We start from the raw sequence: 21,039 nt of genomic DNA on the forward strand, positions 1-21,039 counted from the left end.
CTACTCAGAGGGTGGCCGAGGTTATATCTTCCAGGTCGGGTAGCCGACCTCCTCCTCCAGCTCCAGCTACTTCTCAGGCTCCCAGACCAAGTTCCCGAGGTGTCAGGTCGGGGAGGCCCTCCAGCCGTAGCAGGTCGGACTCTACCCCTCAACCTTCTCATGCTCCCAAGTCCCGACGGGCTCCTTCTGAGGGGGTGAAGAAGGCTCTGAAGATTACTATTAGCCCGGTGAAGAGCGCCGAGCAAGTGAAGATGGATGTTGCCGTGTCCTCGGTGGTTGTTCCTGAAGAAAGGTCTGGAGCTACTCCTGCTGGACGCAGGGTTCCTGAGGACGGGCTGGGGGTCGTCCTCGTAAGTGAAGGTGCTCAGGGGGTCGCTACTGAAGGCACCCCTGCAATTGAGGGTGTTCTTACAGAGAGGGCTGAGCGCAGTTCGGTTGAGGTCGTTCCTCCTCCAGAGAAGTCGTCCGCTTCCCCTGAGGGCCCTGCCGGAGAGGCTGGGAGTAAGCATCCCCCTCCCTCCAAAGTTCCTGCCCCAGCTCCTGCTTCCAAGAAGGCTAGGGCCTCCAGAAAATCGGCTCCACCTCTACCTTCTCTTTAGAAGGAGAAGACCTCTGTGGTGCCCCTGCTGTCTGCCCCAGACAACAATATCTTAAACGCGGAGAACATCACCCACCAGTCTCCCGCTAGCGTAGTTGCTGAAATCATCAAGGAGCGGATGTTTGGCGACGTCACAGAGGCTTCTGACCCACGCTTACTTGCCCTTACTGGTCTTCTAGCCAGTTCCAGTAGGGAGATCAGGGAGATGCTCTTGATGGTAAGTTGTCTCTTTTGTTTCTTTTTGACTTTCTTTGTTTCTTTGTCTTAACGGTTGTCTTTTTGTACTAGGTGATGGGCCTCTTCATGGAGGTCGTCCCCTTCTGCATGGCCTCCACCGCTCTCCCTTCATCCAGCTCGGGGATTTGTAAGGCCTCTGTATTAAAACGGGCAACGTATTCCCTCAATGATTCATCCCTTCTCTGTCTGACTGTCTCCAAGTAACTGGTCTTTCTGTTTGCTGGCACTCCAGCTATGAACCGGCTAATAAAGGTGTTGGCCAGATCTCCAAAACTTCTGATGCTCCCAGCCTCCAAGCTGTTAAACCATGCCCGTGCTGGCCCTGTAAGTGTCGTTGGGAATACCTTGCACATCAAGGCATCTGACAAAGTCTGCAACTCCATGAAAGTTTTATAGTTCAAGACGTGCTCCCTAGGGTTTCCGGCTCCGTCGTAAGCCGCCATGGGTGGCATCATAAACTTCTTGGGGATAGTCTCTTGCTGCACCCATTTCGAGAAAGGTAAAGAGGTGGGCAAGAGGGCTTAGTTGGGGTCCTTTGCTCCCAGTTCAGCTAAGAGCTGTTCCCTCAGTTGCTGCAGCTTTTGATCTACACTTTCTTCCTCCTGTCTAGGTCTCTTCTCCAGACGGTATTCTTCTTCCCCTGCTTCACTTCCCGTTCTCCTGGTTATTCTGGCAGAATAACTGTCGGCCTCATCATTTTCTATCAGTTCCCTTACCCTTCTTCCATGAATTCTAGCTTCTGGTTCATCTTCTCCTCCTGTTCTTTGCCCCCTTTCCCCGGTTTCTCGGCTGACAGCTTGTGGGTGATTGAAGGTAGGTTGGGGTTCATTGGTTCGGGGTTCTTCTACTACGGGCGTCACATTCATTGGGGTGCTAAGGCCCCTTTGTTGCATCATCTGCCCCAGCCAGTGGGCAGTATTTTGTAGTTGAAGGGCCATGGCTTGGAGGTCCTGGTTGGATAAGGCAGCTTCGGGTGCATTCCCTACCAGGCTCAGTGAAGGGTTGAAGGGGATCGGTGTTTGGTTATTTGGAGTTGTGGGACTGGAAAAAGAGAACTGTTGTCCCTCCTGAGCGGAGCTCAGGTTATTAGGGGTGTTAGCGAGGTTGTTTTCATTATGATTAGCCATTGTGGATCTCAGTGGGTTTTGTAAGAGTGGAACTCCGGCGATGAAAAGATCTCCTTCATTTTCCACAGACGGCGCCAATTGATGATCTGAGATCCAGAAAGTAGGGTTTTACAAGGGTTTTCGCTAACTTAGAAAAAGTTTAGTCTGAAAGGAGAGTGACCCTCCCCTTTTATTCTTTTCTTTCCTCTGTCAATGACGTGTACCGGTCTTGTTTCCATTGGGCCACCTGTCTCTGCCATACTGATACGGTCGTACGAGCATATCAGATATATGTTGCATGCGTAACGGCATTTAATTCTCCCCGGACATGCATGCGGACGGACCCACCGGGGGGACGGCTGGACGGGCTGGCCACCTTCCTTCCTCCGGGCTGGGCAGGAAGAGGAATTCAAGACTGAGCCCAGAGAAAACCTGATCGTAGGGCTGAGAAGGTTGGGCCGATCTATCTGAGAAAGCGGGGTGGAGTCCGGTCTTAAGGCTGAGTGGGCTGGACCTAGTTCAGGTGGGTGGCTTGAGGGCCTTCAGGTAATGGGCTGTTTTCATGGGCCCGGCGTCAAACCGGGGTGGAGGAATCCAGCGGTCATCAAGTTCTAATATCCCTTTTTTGCTGAAAAAATTTTAAAAAATATTTATTTTTTCAAAATTTTTATTATTAAAATATTAATTATATATTTATAAATATTTAATTATTTATGAAGTCTAATTAAAATAAAAAATAATACATTCGACGCAATTGTTAGCACAAATCCATAAATCAAAAGCAATATAAATTTAAGAAATTAAAATTTCAAATAATACATTTCAAATTTTTCTGCAAAATCAAGAAACCTCATATAGACAAATACAGATCATACAAACCCAAATCGATAAATTCTATACAAACCCAGATAAATGAAGAGTCAAAGCAAAATAGATCTAGATTCAATCCTCATATAGTTAAATTCAAAACACTAAAAAAAAAAACAAAAATTTACAATCCATTCAATAAACCTAATAACCAAAAAATAAAAACTAAATTAATAACTCAATAAACATAAATTCTCGATGTCGGCTCACTAATATATTTTCTGTTGAGCGATGCTATGCAGATTTTATCACTCAAATGAATCTCGAAATTAAATTTAGTTGTCATGCTATGCAAAATTAATATCTTTTAATATTTTGCTAAGATATATAGTTTGCAAAATTATTGTTGAGTATCAAATAAAAATAAGCGAAAATTTTATTTTTTGAGTATCGAATTACAATGATAAAATTTTTTTGAAACTAAAACCATTGCAAATATTTTGTTTAGTGAAGATAAATTTCTTTATACATCTCATGAAGATAAAAATGAATGGAATTTTCTACGTTTCATCAAAGCCCATCGAGAACGATAAAGAATGGTGTTTAAATTTCATTGGTCTTTGGTGAAAATGAAAATAAATTGTGTTTGAAAATCGGTTGGTATTTTAATTTTTTGTTGCGTATTTTTTCTTCTTATTTTTAATTAAAATTATAAAAAATATTTAAAATGTAAAATTAATATTTTATTATATAACTTTCAAAAAATTATTATTTTATTTTTTAAACTTGATTATAAAGGTTTAGATTAAAAAATTTAATTTTAGCCTTATTTAACATCATCTAGAGTTTAAGGATAATAATGAGATTTCTACCAAATTTAAATTTTTTAGAGATCAGCTCGACACCCTAATGAAAGTTGAGACAGCTACTTTGCCACATCTCATCTATAGTAAAAGAGTAGATTTCAAAAACAAAATAATTACATCAAATTTGTACACAACACACTATTTCCACGTGTCTTAATTTTGAAAAGGACCAATCACATTAAAAACATCTTTTTTACATGTGGTACCTACTTTTTTACATGTAGTACCTACTTTTTTACATGTGGTACCCTCTTATCACTGGTGTCACGTGTCATAATCAAGAATTACCAATCAACATTGAGAAGAAAACAAAGAACTTTTTTTTTTGAAAAAATCTCCTATTATTATTAATTAAATTAATTATTTTAATGGAATTAAATAAAAAAATTAAACTAAAGATTTATTATTAATAAATAATACAAATTTTTTTATTATTAATTAAATTTCAAATTGCAATCAGATTCATGACATACTTGACCAACGGTTTCATTAATGGGCCACCTCTCTTTAAAAAGAATATAATTATCCAGTGAAATGTCCATGGAATCATGGTGATGTGATGAATATATGTACATTTATTAAATATTTTAATTATAATGTAACTTTTTTTCATTTAATTTGTCATCATTTTTTTAATTTAATTAATTAATAATTTAATTTGAATAGTCTTTCACTTATTTTACGAAAATTTTAAATAAATTATGAAATTAAGCCAAACTAAAATACTTTATTTTAAATTATAATAATAATAATTACATAATTGAATGATAATTAAGAGTCAATACCATAAAAAGCAATTACTTTTAATTAAATACATAGGTTACAATATTTATTAATTTTAAATACACCTAACCCATAAAAACATCAATATAATAAAGGTTACAATATTTATTAACATAAAATAAAAATTAAATAAAAATAAAAATATGAATGTGCTAATGAAGGTAAAAAATATTACTTATAGTTATGGTGGTGTTAGGAAGTAATTTTGGAGATTTTTGCCAAATTAAGTGGTTTAGTAAGAATAAATCCAATTGAGAAATTTTATTTAATTTTTAAAATTAGAATGAAAGTTAGGGTAAATGAATTTAATTGTTCGTAAACTACTCGAAATTCATAAAAGTTTGATCGACTTAACTCGCTTTCTAAATAAATCAAGTTTAAACTTAATTTTTAAATTAATTTAGTAAATGAGTCAAATTTAAACTCTATAGTATTCGACTCATTAAGTTTTATGGGCTCATCTCGTTTCTAAGTTAATGAGTAAGGTCTTAAACAATCATATTAAGTAGATTGATATTAATATTATAAGAGAATTAAGTTTAAACTATATATATATTTTTATGAGTAAAACCTATATTTTTTAAATTTCAACTCTGCATATTTAATTACACTATTAAAATTTACATACAGATATTCGAATTATTAAAATTTAAGAACTAACTCGTTCTTTACAATTTGCAAGCTAATTAATATAAACTTATATAATTAAAATTATTTAATTTTAAATTTATTAATAGATTATTTTTATTTTATTTTCTTTTTTTCTTTCATTAATTTCTTTTCCTCCACATATTATAATATTATTAGATTATTATATATAGCCATTGTATATAAAAGCAAAATTCTATTAAAGCTAAGTTCTTTCCAGCTCCCAATCCAAAAGGTACATAAGCTTGTGAAGACTTGTAAGCTCTTGTAACTCCATTAGTGAATCTCTCAGGATTAAACAAGTCTGACATCATATCCTCAATATTTGAGATCACCATGCAATGCTGGTAGCCATATCCAAATGTCTATTCCTTTTGAACCTTCAAGTCACTAAGCTTCACATCTTGCATTGCCTCTCTTGAAACCAATGCCACTCCTGGATAAAGTCTCAGAACCTCTTGGATCATTATTTTTAATTACTTGTGTAAATGTACCTACCACTTTCATCTTGCCGAGCATATTGCAGTCTAAGAGCTGTTGTCCCTCACAAACCTCTAAAACTTCAGACCGAGCACAGTCTTATCATTCAGGATGTGAAGTTAGTAACATTATACCCCAAATGATAGGGCTAAGCATACCCAATAAGGAGCCAAAAATCAATAAGGAGACAAGTATAAATTTTCACGAACATCAAAATGAAAAATAAAAATAACACGATCATGCAAATTGAAACTTCATTAATATAAATATGTGTATTACAAACGAGAGCAAGCCAAAAATAGCCTGCTATAGTCATAAATAGAATAAATTTTTAATCTCCTAAGAGGATGCAAGTTCATCAATAAGGTTAGGCTCTATTCCGGAGATGGCAAGAGGAGCATGGGTAGTCTCGACATTCGAGTATAAACTAATGACATCATGCGAGGGAGAAACTTGGGGATTTGCAGCCTCTGAAACAACAGAAGTGTCAATCATCTAACCAACTGGTTCGCTAAATTTTTTTTGGAATATCTTGGAAAGATTAGGCAAGAGTCTTGGACGCTGAGGTTTTTGGGGCCAGGGTCTTAGCAGACTTTTCAATGGGTAATTTGTCAGGACTGTATTACATGTCCTCACCGTCTGTATTACACTCTGCTAGTTAGAGAGCACTAAGAGGCTTGCTAGGCTCATCAAGATCGGCCATTAATCCAAAATTATAGCCACTAGCATAAAAATGCATAGTAGAGCTAAAAATTTTGGACTTGTGCTCATCAGACTCCAAGTATTTCCAATATAGGGTCCTGGCGATAGCCTCAGCATTTTGACGCCCATCCACTATGGCCTTTTCATACTCCTTGCAACGAGCAGAGAGCTCGGCTACTTCCACTTTTATACTTATTCTTGATAACATCACTGTTACTGTTACGAGCATTCTCTCGGGACTTTTCTAAGTGATGATGAGCTTACTTTAATTCTTCAGACATCTTTAAAAGCTCACATTCAAGGTGGGAAGTATGGGAGAGAAAGCCCTGAACCCGCAGCTCTACATCAGCCTTAAGTTGTGATAGCCGAGCTGTGCCTCAGACCATTCTCTGGCTAATTGATCCCCCAATCGGGCAGCTAGGTCATTCTAAAGGCAACTCTGCTAAAGTAAATTGTTTAATCTTCTCGCCTCAGCCTTATGTTCCTCTTTCAGTAATGTTGCAACACGACCAGTCTCCTCTTGTCTAATTTTTTCAACATCAGCCCAGGTAGCCTCTTGGGCGCCCTTTATTTTCTCCTCCAGCTCAATAAAAGCACTAAGGACATGAAACATAAAAAAACTGGGTCAAATAAGGTGACAATATGAATATTAATAAAATAGGTAAACTAGTGTTTTATTAATTTTATCATTATTTATTGCACGTGTTTTGCAAAACTCACACAAAAAAGTGTTTGGTTTTGGATATTCTGAAAATCCAAAATTCTTAAACCTAGCTAAGCCTATGGAGATTTTCAAATTAGGGTGCCTTTGAGGTTTGTGGCACACGTGGGAGAAGAAAATCAGATCAAAATGAGAATACAACTACTAGAGGAAATGCAAAAAGGAAATCAAAACTATTGATTGTATTGTTGATTTTAAATGGGAGGATTGATACTCCGTCACGAGTTTTAATACTGAAATAGGATAATTGATATTCTATCAAAAATTTAAAACGAAATTCAGAAAGATTAAAAACTAAAATTTCTTATAAAATTTTAAAAAATTTCAGAGTGTCTCAAACAGCAAAAAAAAAAATATATATATATAATAGCAAAAATTTCTAATGTGAGAATTTACAAAAAAATCTAAAAATAATTAAAATGCAAAATTGACTCCTTAAACGATAGGGTCTGTAGCCCTTCGTCACATTTTTTAAAGTTATCCGTCTTGAAATTATTTAAAAATATCTAACAAACGTCATAGGTATAAGTTAAGCACTTTTTTTTATCACTTGAGTCCACTCCATGTCTTCTATAACATTCAAGTCTAATTGTTCCACATCATAATTTTATATATTATTAAATATGAATTTTTCAAAAATTTTAAATTTTATTTATATTATTAAATTTTTTTCTAACATTAAATTTTATTTTAATTTTATTTAATTTTAAAAATTATAATATATAATATTTTGCACTCACAAATTTAGTCTGATGGTAAGTACATGTGAGTAAACATGAGAAATCTCACATTCTATTCCCCTAATTTTCAATTAAAAAAAATATATAATATTTTATTTATTTTAAATATATTTATGATTCGTGAATTATCTACTTATATAGGAAATATCAAAATAAATAAAAAAATGTTGATTATATTAATTTTGTGATGAATATTATAAAATTTATATCAATTTTTTCTGATGGATTTGTGGTATTAGCTGTGGATTTTCAACAAAGTTAACTTTTTCTTACGGAGATGCAATGAAAACACTTATCATTAAATTTAGGGAAGGAATATTCTTCTAATCACCAACATTTTCATAGACTCCTACAATTTATCGCAAAAATTAATAGCAAGACTTTAAGTGATAAATTTTTATTTATTAGCAACAAATTTTGAATTATTAGCGATAAAATTCCATTGCTGATATATTTTTTTTTGTTCTCCCTTTGTGCAAGTATGGATAAGAAAACAAATGGAAGAATCTCAAATGAATTGTCATTGAGATGAGAGTGATTTACATATTCTCCACACATCATTTCACTAGAGAACCAAATGCTCAAATGCTCGGTTTCAACAAGTTAATAATCCCCTTTGGAACTACAAAAAGGAATTGAAAGCAAGCACACCTTGAACAAGAGGGACTAGAAACTTGCTGCTAATTTAATTAACAAAAAAAAAAATAGTGAAAATAGATGTTTTACTTTTAGTACAACCATGATTTTTCAATAATTATTATCGTAAAATATATTTATCTTGAAAGTCAAAACAGATAATAAAAAATAAATTCAACATAAATCAAAATTAAACTTTTAGTCCTTTGAATTTTTGAAATTGAAATTTGAATTGAACTTCATTCCAAGTTAAACTACAATATCTTTATATATATTTTACCATGTTAGACATTGTTGATGTATTTAGCGACTCCCTCTGCAGTGATATGCATAATTGTTTTTGGTAACCTCAGAATTTAATTGGAGAAATCACAAAAAATGAATATGCTAAGGAAGGTAAAAATTGTTATTTATAGTTGATGCTCTGAGATCCAGAAAATATGGTTTACAGTTATTGTGTAACTGTTTCTCTGCTACATACCAGCTCTCTGCCATTCAGATCCGTATGTATGGATGTGTCAGGATCTCTCTCCACGCCAGGCGGCCATTTAATTCCCTCGGGCGCGCATGCGGACAGGGCTGCAGCATGCTCTCTTATCTCTTGTCACGTCACTGGACTAGACTTCCTTCAGATGGGCTCGCGTGGGAGATTTGTCCGGCCTGATTCTCATGACCGGGCTGAGACTTGCAATGTGGGGCTGGCTCACCTTGAGAAGGGCCAGATGGGCCTTGGGCCTATATTCTTTTTTAAGGTCCGGCCTTGCCCCCAGGTGTAGGAAGGTCGGCAGTTATCAATAGTTATGGAGTGTTATGCGGAAATTTTGGGGATTTTTGCCAAACTAAGTGGTTTAGCAAGAATAGACCCCAATCAAGAAATTTTATTTAATTTCTAAAATTAGAATGAAAGTTAAGGAGTAAATGAACCAAACTGTTTATGAACTATTCTGAGATTCAGTTTAATAAAAGTTTGATCGGACTCGCTTCAATTTCTAAATGAGTCAAGTTCAAATTTAAATTTTAGGCTCATTTGATAAACAAGCTAAATTTGAACTCTATAGTACGTTTCCAAGTTCATGAACAGAGTCGTAAACAATCTCATTAAGTAGACTGATATTAATGGAACTAAGTTTAAACCATATATATACTTTTATGAGTCAAACCCATATTTTCTAAATTTCAGCTTTACATATTTAATTATAGTATTAAAATTTATAAATATTTGGATTATTAAGATTTAAGAGCTAATTCATTCTTTACTATTTGTAAGCTAATTAATATAAACTTATATAATTAAAATTATTTAATTTTAAATTTATTAATTTTAAATTAAAATTCGTTATAATATAAATAAATTAAATTATTTATAAATTATTCGAAATTAAATTTAATAAAAATTCGACTATTCTAAATTCGTTTATTAAATTAATTAAATTTAATCTTATTAACACTCGGATCAAGTTCAAAATAAATAAAATTTGAGTTGAAAAAATTTTAACAAATCAAACTTAAATGGAAGATGGAAGAAATCTCATTTTTGTCTTTGAACTTTAGGGCCCATGTCCAAATAAATCCAAAATCAAGTTTTGAATCCAATTAATCCAAACTTTTCCGTTTAAGTTCAAATATGCCCTTTTTTGAAAAAAAATTAAAAACATATTTTTTTAAAAAAAAATTATCATTAAAATATTAATTATATATTTATAAATATTAAATTATTTATGAAGTCTAATTAAAATAAAAAATAATACATTCGACGCAATTGTTAGCATAAATCCATAAATAAAAACAATATAAATTTAAGAAATTAAAATTTCAAATCAGATAATATATTTCAAATTTTTCTGCAAAATCAAGCAACCTCATATGCACAAATACAAACCATACAAACCCAGATCGATAAATTCTATACAAACCTAGATAAATGAAGAGTCAAAGCAAAGTAGATCTAGATCGAAACTTCATATAGTTAAATTCAAAACACTAAGAAAAAAATAAAAATTTACAGTCCATTTAATAAATTTAAAAACTTCAAAAGATAAAAACTAAATTAATAACTCAGTAAATATAAATAGACGATGTCAGCTTACTAATATATTTTCCGTTGAGTGATAGCTCTGCAGATCATTATCCCACAAATGAATTTTAAAATTAAATTTAGTTGTGCTGGTTAGGAGAGCATTCGGTTGGTTTGGTTTGGTTTTAAACTGAACCGAATAAACCGAAAGCCGAAATTTTAGTATTTATGAAAACTGAACCGAATTGATTTTGGTCAGAAACCGAATCGAACCGAACCGGTCTGATTCGGTTCGATTCGGTTCGGTTTGATTAATTTTAATTTTTAATAAATTTTTTATTTTTTACACTTTGTTTTTAATATTTTAAAATTTAATTAAAATATTTTAATGCTAATATGATTTAATTTCTCTATATTATTGAAAATAACATATTATTATCACTAAATCGGTTCGATTCGGTTTTTTTGATTTTTTTTTTTATTAAAACTGAATCGAACTAAAATAACTGAAATTTTTTAAATTAAAAATTGAATCGAACTAAAATAATAAAAAATCGAATTAAATTTTTAAATTAATTCGATTTGATTAATTTTTTCAATAAATCGAATACTGCCCCTGTAGTGCTGGTATGCAAAATCGGTAGTGCTGGTATGCAAAATTGGTACTTATTAGTATTTTGATAAGATACGTGGTTTGCAAAATTATTGTTGAGCATCAAATAAAAATCATCAGAATCTTTATTTTTTGAGTGTCGAATGACGAAGATGGAATCCTCCCAAAACTAAATTCTAATTTCTTTAGGTGTCTGATGAAAGTAAAAATAAATGGAATCTTTTTAATTTTTTGTTGTTTTTTTTTTAGTTAAAATTATAAAAAATATTTAAAATGTAAAATTAATATTTTATTATAAAATTTTCAAAAATTATTATCTTATTTTTTAAACTTGATTATAAAGATTTGGATTAATCAGATTGAAAACTTAATTTTAGCCTTATTTAAACATCATCTGAGAGTTTAAGGATAATAATGAGATTTCTACCAAATTTAAATTCTTTAAAGATAAGCTCGACGCCCCTAATAAAAGTTAAGGCTAGGAGTGAGCACTATTCGGTTCAAATCGAAAAAATTGATCGAATCGATTTAATTTTAAAATTTAGTTCAGTTTTTTATTCAATTCGATTCGGTTTGATTTTTAATTTTAGAAATTTCGGTTATTTTGGTTCGGTTCGATTTTAATCAGAAAAAAATCAAAAAAACCGAATCGAACCGATTAGTGATAATAATACGTTATTTTTAAAAATATAGAGAAATTAAATTATATTAAAATTAAAATATTTTAATTAAATTTTAAAAAACTAAAAATAAAGTATAAAAAATAAAAAAATTATTAAAAATCGAAACTGATTAAATCAAACCGAATCGAACCGAATCAGACCGGTTCGATTTGATTAGGTTACTGACCAAAATCAATTCGGTTTGATTTTTATAAATACTAAATTTTAATTTTCAATTTATTCAGTTCGGTTCAAAATCGAATCGAACCGACCGAATGTTCAGCCTAGTTAACGCAGCTACTTAGCCATATTTCATCTATAGCAAAAGAGTAGATTATCACATATATATAATATGGGATAACTTGAAAAATAAAATAATCACATCAAATTTGTACACTCTATTACCAAATGTCTTAATCTGATGAAAAGGACCAATCACATTAAAATAATTTTTTTACATGTGGCACCCTCTTATCACTGGTGTTGCTTGTCATAATTAAGAATTACCAATCAACATTGAGAAGAAAACAAAGAATTACCAATCAACATAACATAAACAAATTCAAGCTTGTTTCCTAATATAGCCTTTTTATTATTCATCTCCTTTCCCTTTTTAATTAAAGTGATTTTTAATTAAACTATTTATTTTTATATTTTAAAGGATTAAAAATAATTTTTTATTTGATTAAATAAAGTTCACAAAAAGAACTAACGAGTGATAAACCTTTAATATTATATTAAAATAATAAATTATTTAATAAAATAAGTGACATTTTAGAATAAGTTTCCTATTATTAATTTTTTTAAAATAATATTTACTAATATCAACATAATTTAACTTCAATAATAGCTTAAATATTTTAAATTTATTAAAATTAGTTGCAGTAGTGTTAAAATCAAATATAGTATCATGCATGGTTCGAGATAAATATTTACATATTATATATTTTATTTTATAATAATATAAAATAATAATCGCTTAAATTAAGTTATGAACTATCACCGTAAGATAAGACCACACGACAATAGTTTAATAAATTGATACACAATTTTATCTATAAAAAGAAAGATCCGGACATCATGACACTTTGTTCTTCATCAAGACTCGCTCTCTTTTAAATAAGTCGAATATCTACATAAAGTTACCGTGTACAATCCAACAAATTTCTGTTATGCCTATAATAGAGGAATCCCGATTGATTAGCCGATAGGATCCCGTATCAATTAGTCAGTACTAATTGAATTCTCATAAAATGCTATGCTTAACTTTATTTTCTTATAGTGTAAAAGTTAATGATCGCAAAAACTAAGATACGCATTCTTATACAATAATCTTGAATTTTAAGCAATTCTTAATATTTGCCCTTTTCATCAACTCACTGATTTGAGCGTCGGAGTAGCTACTATAGGGTCATCCACCTCATGTTCTTTTTCTTGCCAAGTAACTAATCGCGACACAGTTTCATTTCGACCACATCATTTAGTTTCATTGTCGAGAAAATCTATTGAATTCTATCTGTTCATTTGGATTAAAATTGATCCCTTATTCCCTTTCTCTTAAAAAAAGAAATCTTTTTTTCTCTCTCTCAAAATGGGTAGCAGTTCACGAGTTGCTGCTAAGGTTGCTATTAATGAGGGTGCTACCATTTCTTTCGCTCCTAGCAGCGGATGAAACACACCCTCTATGGTCAACAAAGTAGATCTCAATAATCTGAACAATAATCAAATGTTTCAATCTATTAAAAGGTTGCAAGCTACTCTTGAGTATTACAAAACTTGGGGGAGGCATTATTTATGGATCCCAGAGTAAGGGAGGACGCTTCCATTGATACCTTAAGGGCTCGAATAGATACAATCCAAGCACAATCCAAATGAAAGGCCAAATTGGAGGATGAAGAGTCATCGGATGAGGCTCCAAAGAACGTTGATTGGAAGCTGGTTCGAGCCATATTGTAATACCCGGCTAAACTCCGGCGTCGAATTCCAACCTTCCGATGGAATCTCCGTTAGAAATCGAAATCTCGAAGCTGGAATCTCCTTAGGATGGGTAAAATAAGGTTTTTATTAAATAAATTTTGAAAATTTTAAGGTTTTAAAAAAGAAAGAAAAGAGTTTTTGAAGAAAATAGTTTTGGAGGGCAAAAATCAGGTTCGGCCGCCGAAAGTGGTACCGCCGCGGACCTCCTCTTTCGGCCCCCGAAGGTGGTTTATGCAGCTACCTATAAGAGGCCTTCAGCCCGAAAACGAGCAAGTTTTTCTCTCCATTTTCGGGCAGAGGTGAGTCTTTGCCACCCTTTGATGCTTTTGTGGTTTTTCCTTCAAATCCCTTAAGAAATTCATGAGTTTTGTTATGTTTTTGAAGTTTTGAGCTTGAATCCGAGTTTTTAAACCTTGAAGACCTCCGAAAATCGTTTTTCTCTCATCTCCAAATTTGGGTTGATGCTACCCTTAGATCTCCAAGAGTTAAGCCTAGATCCTTATTTTCCTTGTGTTTTAATTAAGTTTTAAGAAGAGTTAAGGGGTTAAAAATGCATGAAATAGCTAGATCTAAAAGTTTTAGGATTTGTGTTAGCTTTGATGATGGATGTTTGCTCTTGTGTGTTTTTGTTGTTGCTTATTGGAAAATATACTAGTTTCTATATCCCTTATGCATGTTCGAGTGAGTATGCATGCTTTTGAGGAGTTGGGTGTGAGATTGGAGAGTTGGGTGGTTGTATGCATAGGGCAGATTCGGGTTCTGCCTTGCTGGAGAACCCAGGTTCGGCCGTAAAAGCAAGGTTCGACCTACGAACTTGCTTGTGGAGGCACCTAACCTGCCCCCGAAAGCATGACTTTCGGATTTGTGATGGGGTTTCGGCCGCCGAACCTGCCCTTGAAAGTCCCTGACTTTCGGATCTGTGAGGGACTTTTGGCCGCCGGACCTACCCCCAAAAGTCCTTGACTTTCAGATCTGTGAGAGACCTTCGGCTGCTGAACCTGCCACCGAAAGTCCCCTACCCAGCCTTCCTTTGTTTGTTTTATGTGCATGTCTTGGTATGTTTAAAGGGATTTTTGGGGAGTTGTTAGAGTCATGTAATAGTTATATTTGGTCCCTCATTTGAGTCCATCTGTGTAGGATCGGACCAGGGAGACCGTAGAGGCCTTCAGCGAGTTAGCTGCATCATTGTTAGGCAAGCGTCAGCCAGAGGTGAGTAGAACTGGACCATCTTTTCAAAGTAATCAAACTTTTTAAGCATGTTCACGCATCACAAATGCCATATTTATTTGCATTAGAACTCACGAATATGATGCATTGCATAATTTACTATTGATGTGGATGGATATTGGATGACCCACTAGCCCTCGAGATGTTATGATATGATATGATATGATACGGAAAGACTAGGGCTTGCCCATTCTACACCCTTGGTATTATGGATATGTTATGTTATGTTTAAGCGAAAAACCTGAGGAGCTCCGTCGAGGGCCGGGCACATTGGATTATGTAGAGGGTTACTGGTGACAAGTCCATCTTAATATGAATTGTTTGTGTTGTGATGCATTTCATACGAACATATGTTTATTAAACTGTTTTTATGTTTTGCTCACTAGGCTCTTATAGCTTATCCCTTTCCCCTAACTCCAGGTTTGCAGGGTCCAGGATAGCTCGAAAAGTCGGTATAGTAGCTGGTATAGTTTTTGTAATAGTATAGTATGGACATGTAACTTTTTAATAGATTAGAATTGTACTTGACCCTAGTTTTCTTTACCTTTGTAATCCCTATTAACATGATCATTATGTAAAAGTTTTTATTATGAGTTATATTTAAACCAAGCTTGAGGCATGTGATGTTAAGCATACTAGAGCATTTGATGAGAGCTCTAGTATGTGTTTTATGTTTTCAGTATGATGCATGTACAGGTTGAGCTTGGTTTCATGGAATGTTTAAGTTTTTGTGATAATGTATGATCATGTATGGGATTTTATCAGGTACCTAGGATGTATAGTAGGCTTGCTACGGGTTCTGACGATCTTAAGTCGATCTGAATCTTAATGCCGGTTTCCAGGTCGCACACATATAAAGGTACCAGAAGGAGTAAGAGGAGAACTATGGTCTGGACGATGTCTCACCCTTATCAGAATAGATCTCAGCAGAAATTTTTTCAACCAAGTTCAAACTGCCAAGTTTGAACAAATAAGATGTAACAATAAATTTTAAAAGTCACGTGATTATTTTTAGGACAACCATATAGTTTCAAAATGTCAATGACTTCGTATTGTACCGATGTCAACACGACTTTCGTGTTACTAAGAGTAATAAATTTATAATATTTATTATTCTGTAATAAATTTACAATATTTATTAACATAAAATAAAAATCAAATGATCATATAACGAATTAAATTTACTATAAAATAAAATTAAAGAAAAAATTTATTAAAAATATTTTTATATATCAAATAATTAATTTTATTTTATTTTATTTTAGTATTTTTCACTTTAACTAATTTTCTGAATTAATTATTAATTTAATTAATGAATTAAGTTGTAATTTTATTTTTAACTTTAATATTTTATAAATGCCTATTCATATTTTATAACTTAATGGATTAATTTTTGTTTTATTTTCTTTTTCTCTCTCATTAATTTTTTTTTTTATTTCACGTATTATAATATTATTGAATTAATTGAATTATTGCACATAACCGTTGCATTGTAAAATCACTTCCTCTTAAGATAGGATTACCCATAAAGCAGTTTTTCTTTACAAGAAATTATTTTTAATACTAAAGTACATGAACATATTGCACGAGAACTTATTACATGAAGCTCAACTTTCAAGCAAAGCACTCATATCTTTTGAATAAGGAGATTCACACCATGCTCAGGCTCCAAAAGCAGACCATAAGTAGGTGAGTGTCGATATTTAGGAGAGATAGTAAGTTTGAAATTGGAGAGTATGACAGCAAAGAACACTTTCAATTCTATTAAAGCCAAGTTCCGTCCAGGACACACTCGAGCTCCCAATCCAAAAGGTATATAGGCTTGTGAAGACTTGCAAGCTCCAGTAACTCCATTAGTGAACCTCTCAGGATTAAACACGTCTGCATCAGCTCCCCAATATTCAGGATTACGATGCAATGCTGGTAGCCATATCCAAATGTCCATTCCTTTTGGAACCTTCAACTCACCAAGCTTCACATTTTGCATTGCCTCTCTTGAAACCAATGTCACTCCTGGATATAGCCTCAGAACCTCTTGGATCACCATTTTTAACTGCATGAGAAACACAAAAATCAGTTAAAAATACGGATGGCAGAGAAACTTCTTAATTTATATCTACTTATGTGAATGTATCTGCCACTTTCATCTTGCTGAGCATATTGTAGTCTAGGAGCTGTTGTCCCTTGCAAATCTCTAAAACTTCAAACCGAGCACGGTCTTGCCATTCAGGATGCGAAGCTAGTAACATTAAACCCCAAATTGCTGCAAGAGCAGGGGATTGGTACCCACCAAGCATCATATTTTTGCAATTGTCAACTATGAACTCATCTTCTGTTAACTTTCCAAGCTCACCATTCTTGGAACCTTCAATGATAGCTTGCAATAAGTCCTGATGAGATGTAGATCCACTTCTCTCCTTAGCTATGTCCATTATCATTCCATGGATCTCTTTTGCTAATCTCCATGTTTTTCTATTCTTTTCTATAGGAAGAAATCTTATTCATAAACATAACAATGAGTATTAGTCGTGTAGGTGATTTAGATAAAACTAAACAATTTTATAATAAATACTATTAGAGTGTTAATATAATCTATATATAATTATAGAAGATTACGTAACCATAGGATAATTGATTAATAGAGGATTATTAGGGATTGTCTTAACAAGATCTTGTAATCTATATATATACCCACTTACTTCAATGGAAAAATATACTGAAATTACTCAATTATTCATTATCTTGTTACATGGTATCAGAGTCATTCTCGTAGAGATTTATTTTTTTTTTCTCTCTCGTCAAGTTTTAAATTTTTGGAGACTTAGGGCTCCTGTTTTTTTGTGTTTCTCATCAAGGGTAATATTTGTCTCTCATCGTCTACGTAGGGAGGACGCTGAAGTTGCCTTACAGCCCCCTTGTCAGATCTGTGATTCGTTTGCCGTTTGTGTGTTGGGTGGAGGCTTTTTTTTTTTTCTTTTTTTTATACTGCTCACTGGATTAGGTTTTGTTATCTTTAATTTGTTTAAAGGTAAAGGAGTATAGAGTTTTGGTTGCAATGATTTTTGATAGTAAGACCAATATTATTAAAATTATCCCAACGTCTTCAGTAGTCGCTGAGATAAGTAAAACGTGTTTTATTTCCTCTTCATATAAATATGTCATTGATTCTGGTGCCACGGATCATATGACAGGTAATCCTCATATTTTTACTAGCTTTCGATCTCATAAAGCACCTTCTTGTCGCCAAAGGTTATGCTCAAACCTATAGCATTGACTATTCTAACACTTTTTCTCCTGTGGTAAAAATGACCTCAGTCCGCTTGTTCATCTCCCTAACTAATTCTCAACATTGGCCTTTACACCAATTAGATATTAAGAATGCATTTTTACATGGTGACCTCCAAGAGGAGGTGTATATGGAGCAATCACCAGGGTTTGTTGCTTAGGGGGAGTATGGAAAAGTCTGCCATTTGAAGAAATCTTTATATTGTTTGAAGTAGAGTTCCCATGCATGGTTTAGCAAGTTCAGTGAAGTTCAAAATTTTGGATTGAAAAAAAGCAAGTGTGACCGTTCAATCTTCTATAGAAATTCAGATACTGGCATTATTCTCCTTGTTGTATATGTTGATGATATTGTCATTACAGGGAATGATAATACAGGGATCTCTTTTCTCAAAAACTACTTGTATGCGAGTTTTCATACCAAACACTTGAGTCAACTTAAGTATTTCTTAGGAGTCGAAGTCTTGAGGAGTAAAAATGGAATTTTCTTGTCTTAAAGGAAGTATGTCTTTGACTTGAAGAAATTGGGAAGATGGGAGTTAAACAATGTAGCACACCAATAATTTCTAATATATGTCTTACAAAAGATGACGGAGACCCTTATGATGATCCAGAGAGGTACAGTATGATGACTCGTCCAGATATTGCTTTTGCAGTAAGCGTTGTAAGTCAGTTCATGTCTGCACTTACGGTGAAACATTGGGCCACTCTAGAATAAATTCTATGTTATCTAAAAGGGAATCATGGACTCGATACACTCTACAGATATCATAGGCATACTGCACTTGAGTGTTTTTCTAATGCTGACTGGGCATGATCCAAAAGTGATAGAAGGTCGACTACTGGCTACTATGTATTTATTGAAGGAAACCTAGTGTATTGGAAAAGTAAAAAGCAAAATGTGGTATCCAGATCCAGTCCTGAGTCAGAATACAGGGCCATGACTCAATCTACTTGTGAGATTATGTGGATAAATCATCTGCTGAAGGAAGTTGGTATGAATGTTGCATCACCTGCGAAACGTTGGTATAATAATTAGGCTGCTCTTCACATTGATTCCAATCCAGTATACCATGAGCGGACTAAACATATTGAAATTGATTGTTATTTCATTCGTGAGAAAAGTTAAGAAAATTTAATCTCCACCAGTTATGTGAAGACAGGAGAGCAACTGTGTGATCTAATCACCAAAATTTTAAATGTATCTCGAATAGAATATATTTTTAACAAGTTGGACATGATAAACATCTATCATTTAACTTGAGGGAAGTGTTAGTGTGTGAACATAATCTGTACATAATTATAGGAGATTACGTGATTATAGCCTAATTGATTGATAGAGGATTATTAGGATTGCCTTAATAAGACCTTGTAATTTGTATATATACCCATTTATTTCAATGGAAAAATATATTGAAATTACCCAATTATTCCTTATCTTGTTACAAATACATTTAACTAAAAAAAGAAAAATCAATGAGCTCCAATTTAATGATGTCTCGAATTGTTTTTAAAATTATGATGTCTTGAATTCAAATTCCAATTAGACTAATTGTATAGAAAAAGGTGAAAGTTATACATACCTTAGTAAAGGAATCCCAAGAGTTGTGGTTTCACCCATAGCCTTGAGGAGTTCATGACACTCGGGAAATACTTTAATTCCTTTGTGATGATCACTTCCAAATATTATTTTTGAGGCAATATAAGTAGTGAAGATTCTCACATGCTCATCCACCACTATATCAATGATTCCACCCTCACTTTCTCTGTCTATTATCTTCTCCCATGCTTTAACTAGCATACTACCAGATTCCACCATCAGATTCACCATATTCTGTATATAATAAATATTATTTTTTTATTAAAGCAAATAATTTTAAATATTTGTTTATCAACTAGTTTTACTCAGCCTGACAAGTAAAATCCATAAATTTAATTACCTTAACCTTGTGCATGTAGAGTTGAGGGGCAATGGTCTTTCTTTGATGATACCAAACATCACCGTTTGCAGTATTAAGGCCCTTGCCTAAGAGAACTCCCCTGTCATTTTGTAGATAAGCTGGTTTTCCAAGTTCACATGATGTGAACAGATTTATTTCTCTCACTATGCTCAGATTATTCACGTACAACAATTGTATTCCACCAACTGCAAACTTGAATAACTTACCTGTCATAAGTAATGAACATAACTAGGAGTTAACGAAAGAGAATTGATTTAGCATCTGAAATCTTAAACTCGAATGTTAATAAAAACTAAAAATATATGAAAAAGGGGAAATTAATATGTATGAAATACCATAGTTTTTGGTCCAATGCTTGAGATAGGGTAAGACAATTAAGGGACCATCTATCTGTGGAGTTTCAGAATTTTGAGAAACCATTCTCTCCATTTCTGGTATGTTTCCCAGCAGCAGAGAAGGTGGAGGACCTTTGATTCCTTGCTCTCTAAACAGCTTATTAGTTTTATAGCTCTCATGCTTCAACCACGCCACATAACATAAACAAATGACGAGAAAACTCCATAAAAGAAACATCATAGACTGAAGCATTGATAGAAATTTACACCCCAACTGTGTTGCTGGATTCATGGACGTGGCTCTTTAAATATCTGCAAGTGATAAATATCTCAGATATATATCATTTGCATGTGATAAATGTCTACTAAAAATAAATGCAGAATTATCTTATTTATATATAACAAAATTATGAAAAAAAAAATTGTTTTTCTTAAATTATTAAAAATTTAAATCTTTTTGATTTCTGGTTATTTTTATTTTTTTACTTTTAATCTAAGCCTGTACATGAAATATAAAAAGTTTACATAAAAAATATATTAAGTATTAGTTTTATTTGTTAAATCTATAAATTTATGTTTACTCATAATTAACGGTTAATTATATGCAAATTTTAATAATAATTAATTAATATTATATATATCAT

At 33.0% G+C, this 21,039-nt stretch overlaps 2 protein-coding genes across 2 annotated transcripts; both read right to left on the reverse strand.

The window, feature by feature from the left end:
- Positions 1-16,311: 16,311 nt before the first annotated feature.
- Positions 16,312-17,304, reverse strand: LOC122723488 (cytochrome P450 714A1-like). The gene has a single exon (XM_043955721.1). It carries the CDS (start codon positions 16,874-16,876, stop codon positions 16,445-16,447), a length of 432 nt encoding a protein of 143 aa, XP_043811656.1. The 5' UTR covers positions 16,877-17,304; the 3' UTR covers positions 16,312-16,444.
- Positions 17,305-19,598: 2,294 nt separating this feature from the next.
- Positions 19,599-20,687, reverse strand: LOC110613261 (cytochrome P450 714C2). The gene is made up of 3 exons (XM_021754302.2): positions 20,396-20,687; positions 20,040-20,266; positions 19,599-19,933 (listed from the first exon to the last, which is right to left on the reverse strand). The coding sequence occupies exons 1-3, from the start codon at positions 20,685-20,687 to the stop codon at positions 19,673-19,675; spliced, it is 780 nt and encodes a 259-aa protein (XP_021609994.2). The 3' UTR covers positions 19,599-19,672.
- Positions 20,688-21,039: the final 352 nt, after the last annotated feature.

The sequence above is a fragment of the Manihot esculenta genome, chromosome 4 (genome assembly GCF_001659605.2).
Source record: "Manihot esculenta cultivar AM560-2 chromosome 4, M.esculenta_v8, whole genome shotgun sequence".
Lineage (NCBI taxonomy): Eukaryota > Viridiplantae > Streptophyta > Magnoliopsida > Malpighiales > Euphorbiaceae > Manihot > Manihot esculenta.

Bases quoted from the DNA above. Each gene is read 5' to 3' on its own strand.
- LOC122723488 (XM_043955721.1), bottom strand. From the start codon at position 16,876: ATGCAGTTAAAAATGGTGATCCAAGAGGTTCTGAGGCTATATCCAGGA.
- LOC110613261 (XM_021754302.2), bottom strand. From the start codon at position 20,687: ATGAATCCAGCAACACAGTTGGGGTGTAAATTTCTATCAATGCTTCAG. The intron at 20,267-20,395 runs GTATTTCATACA...TACTTATGACAG, and splicing joins GCATTGGACCAAAAACTATG to GTAAGTTATTCAAGTTTGCA. The intron at 19,934-20,039 runs GTAATTAAATTT...TATTATATACAG, and splicing joins TCTACATGCACAAGGTTAAG to AATATGGTGAATCTGATGGT.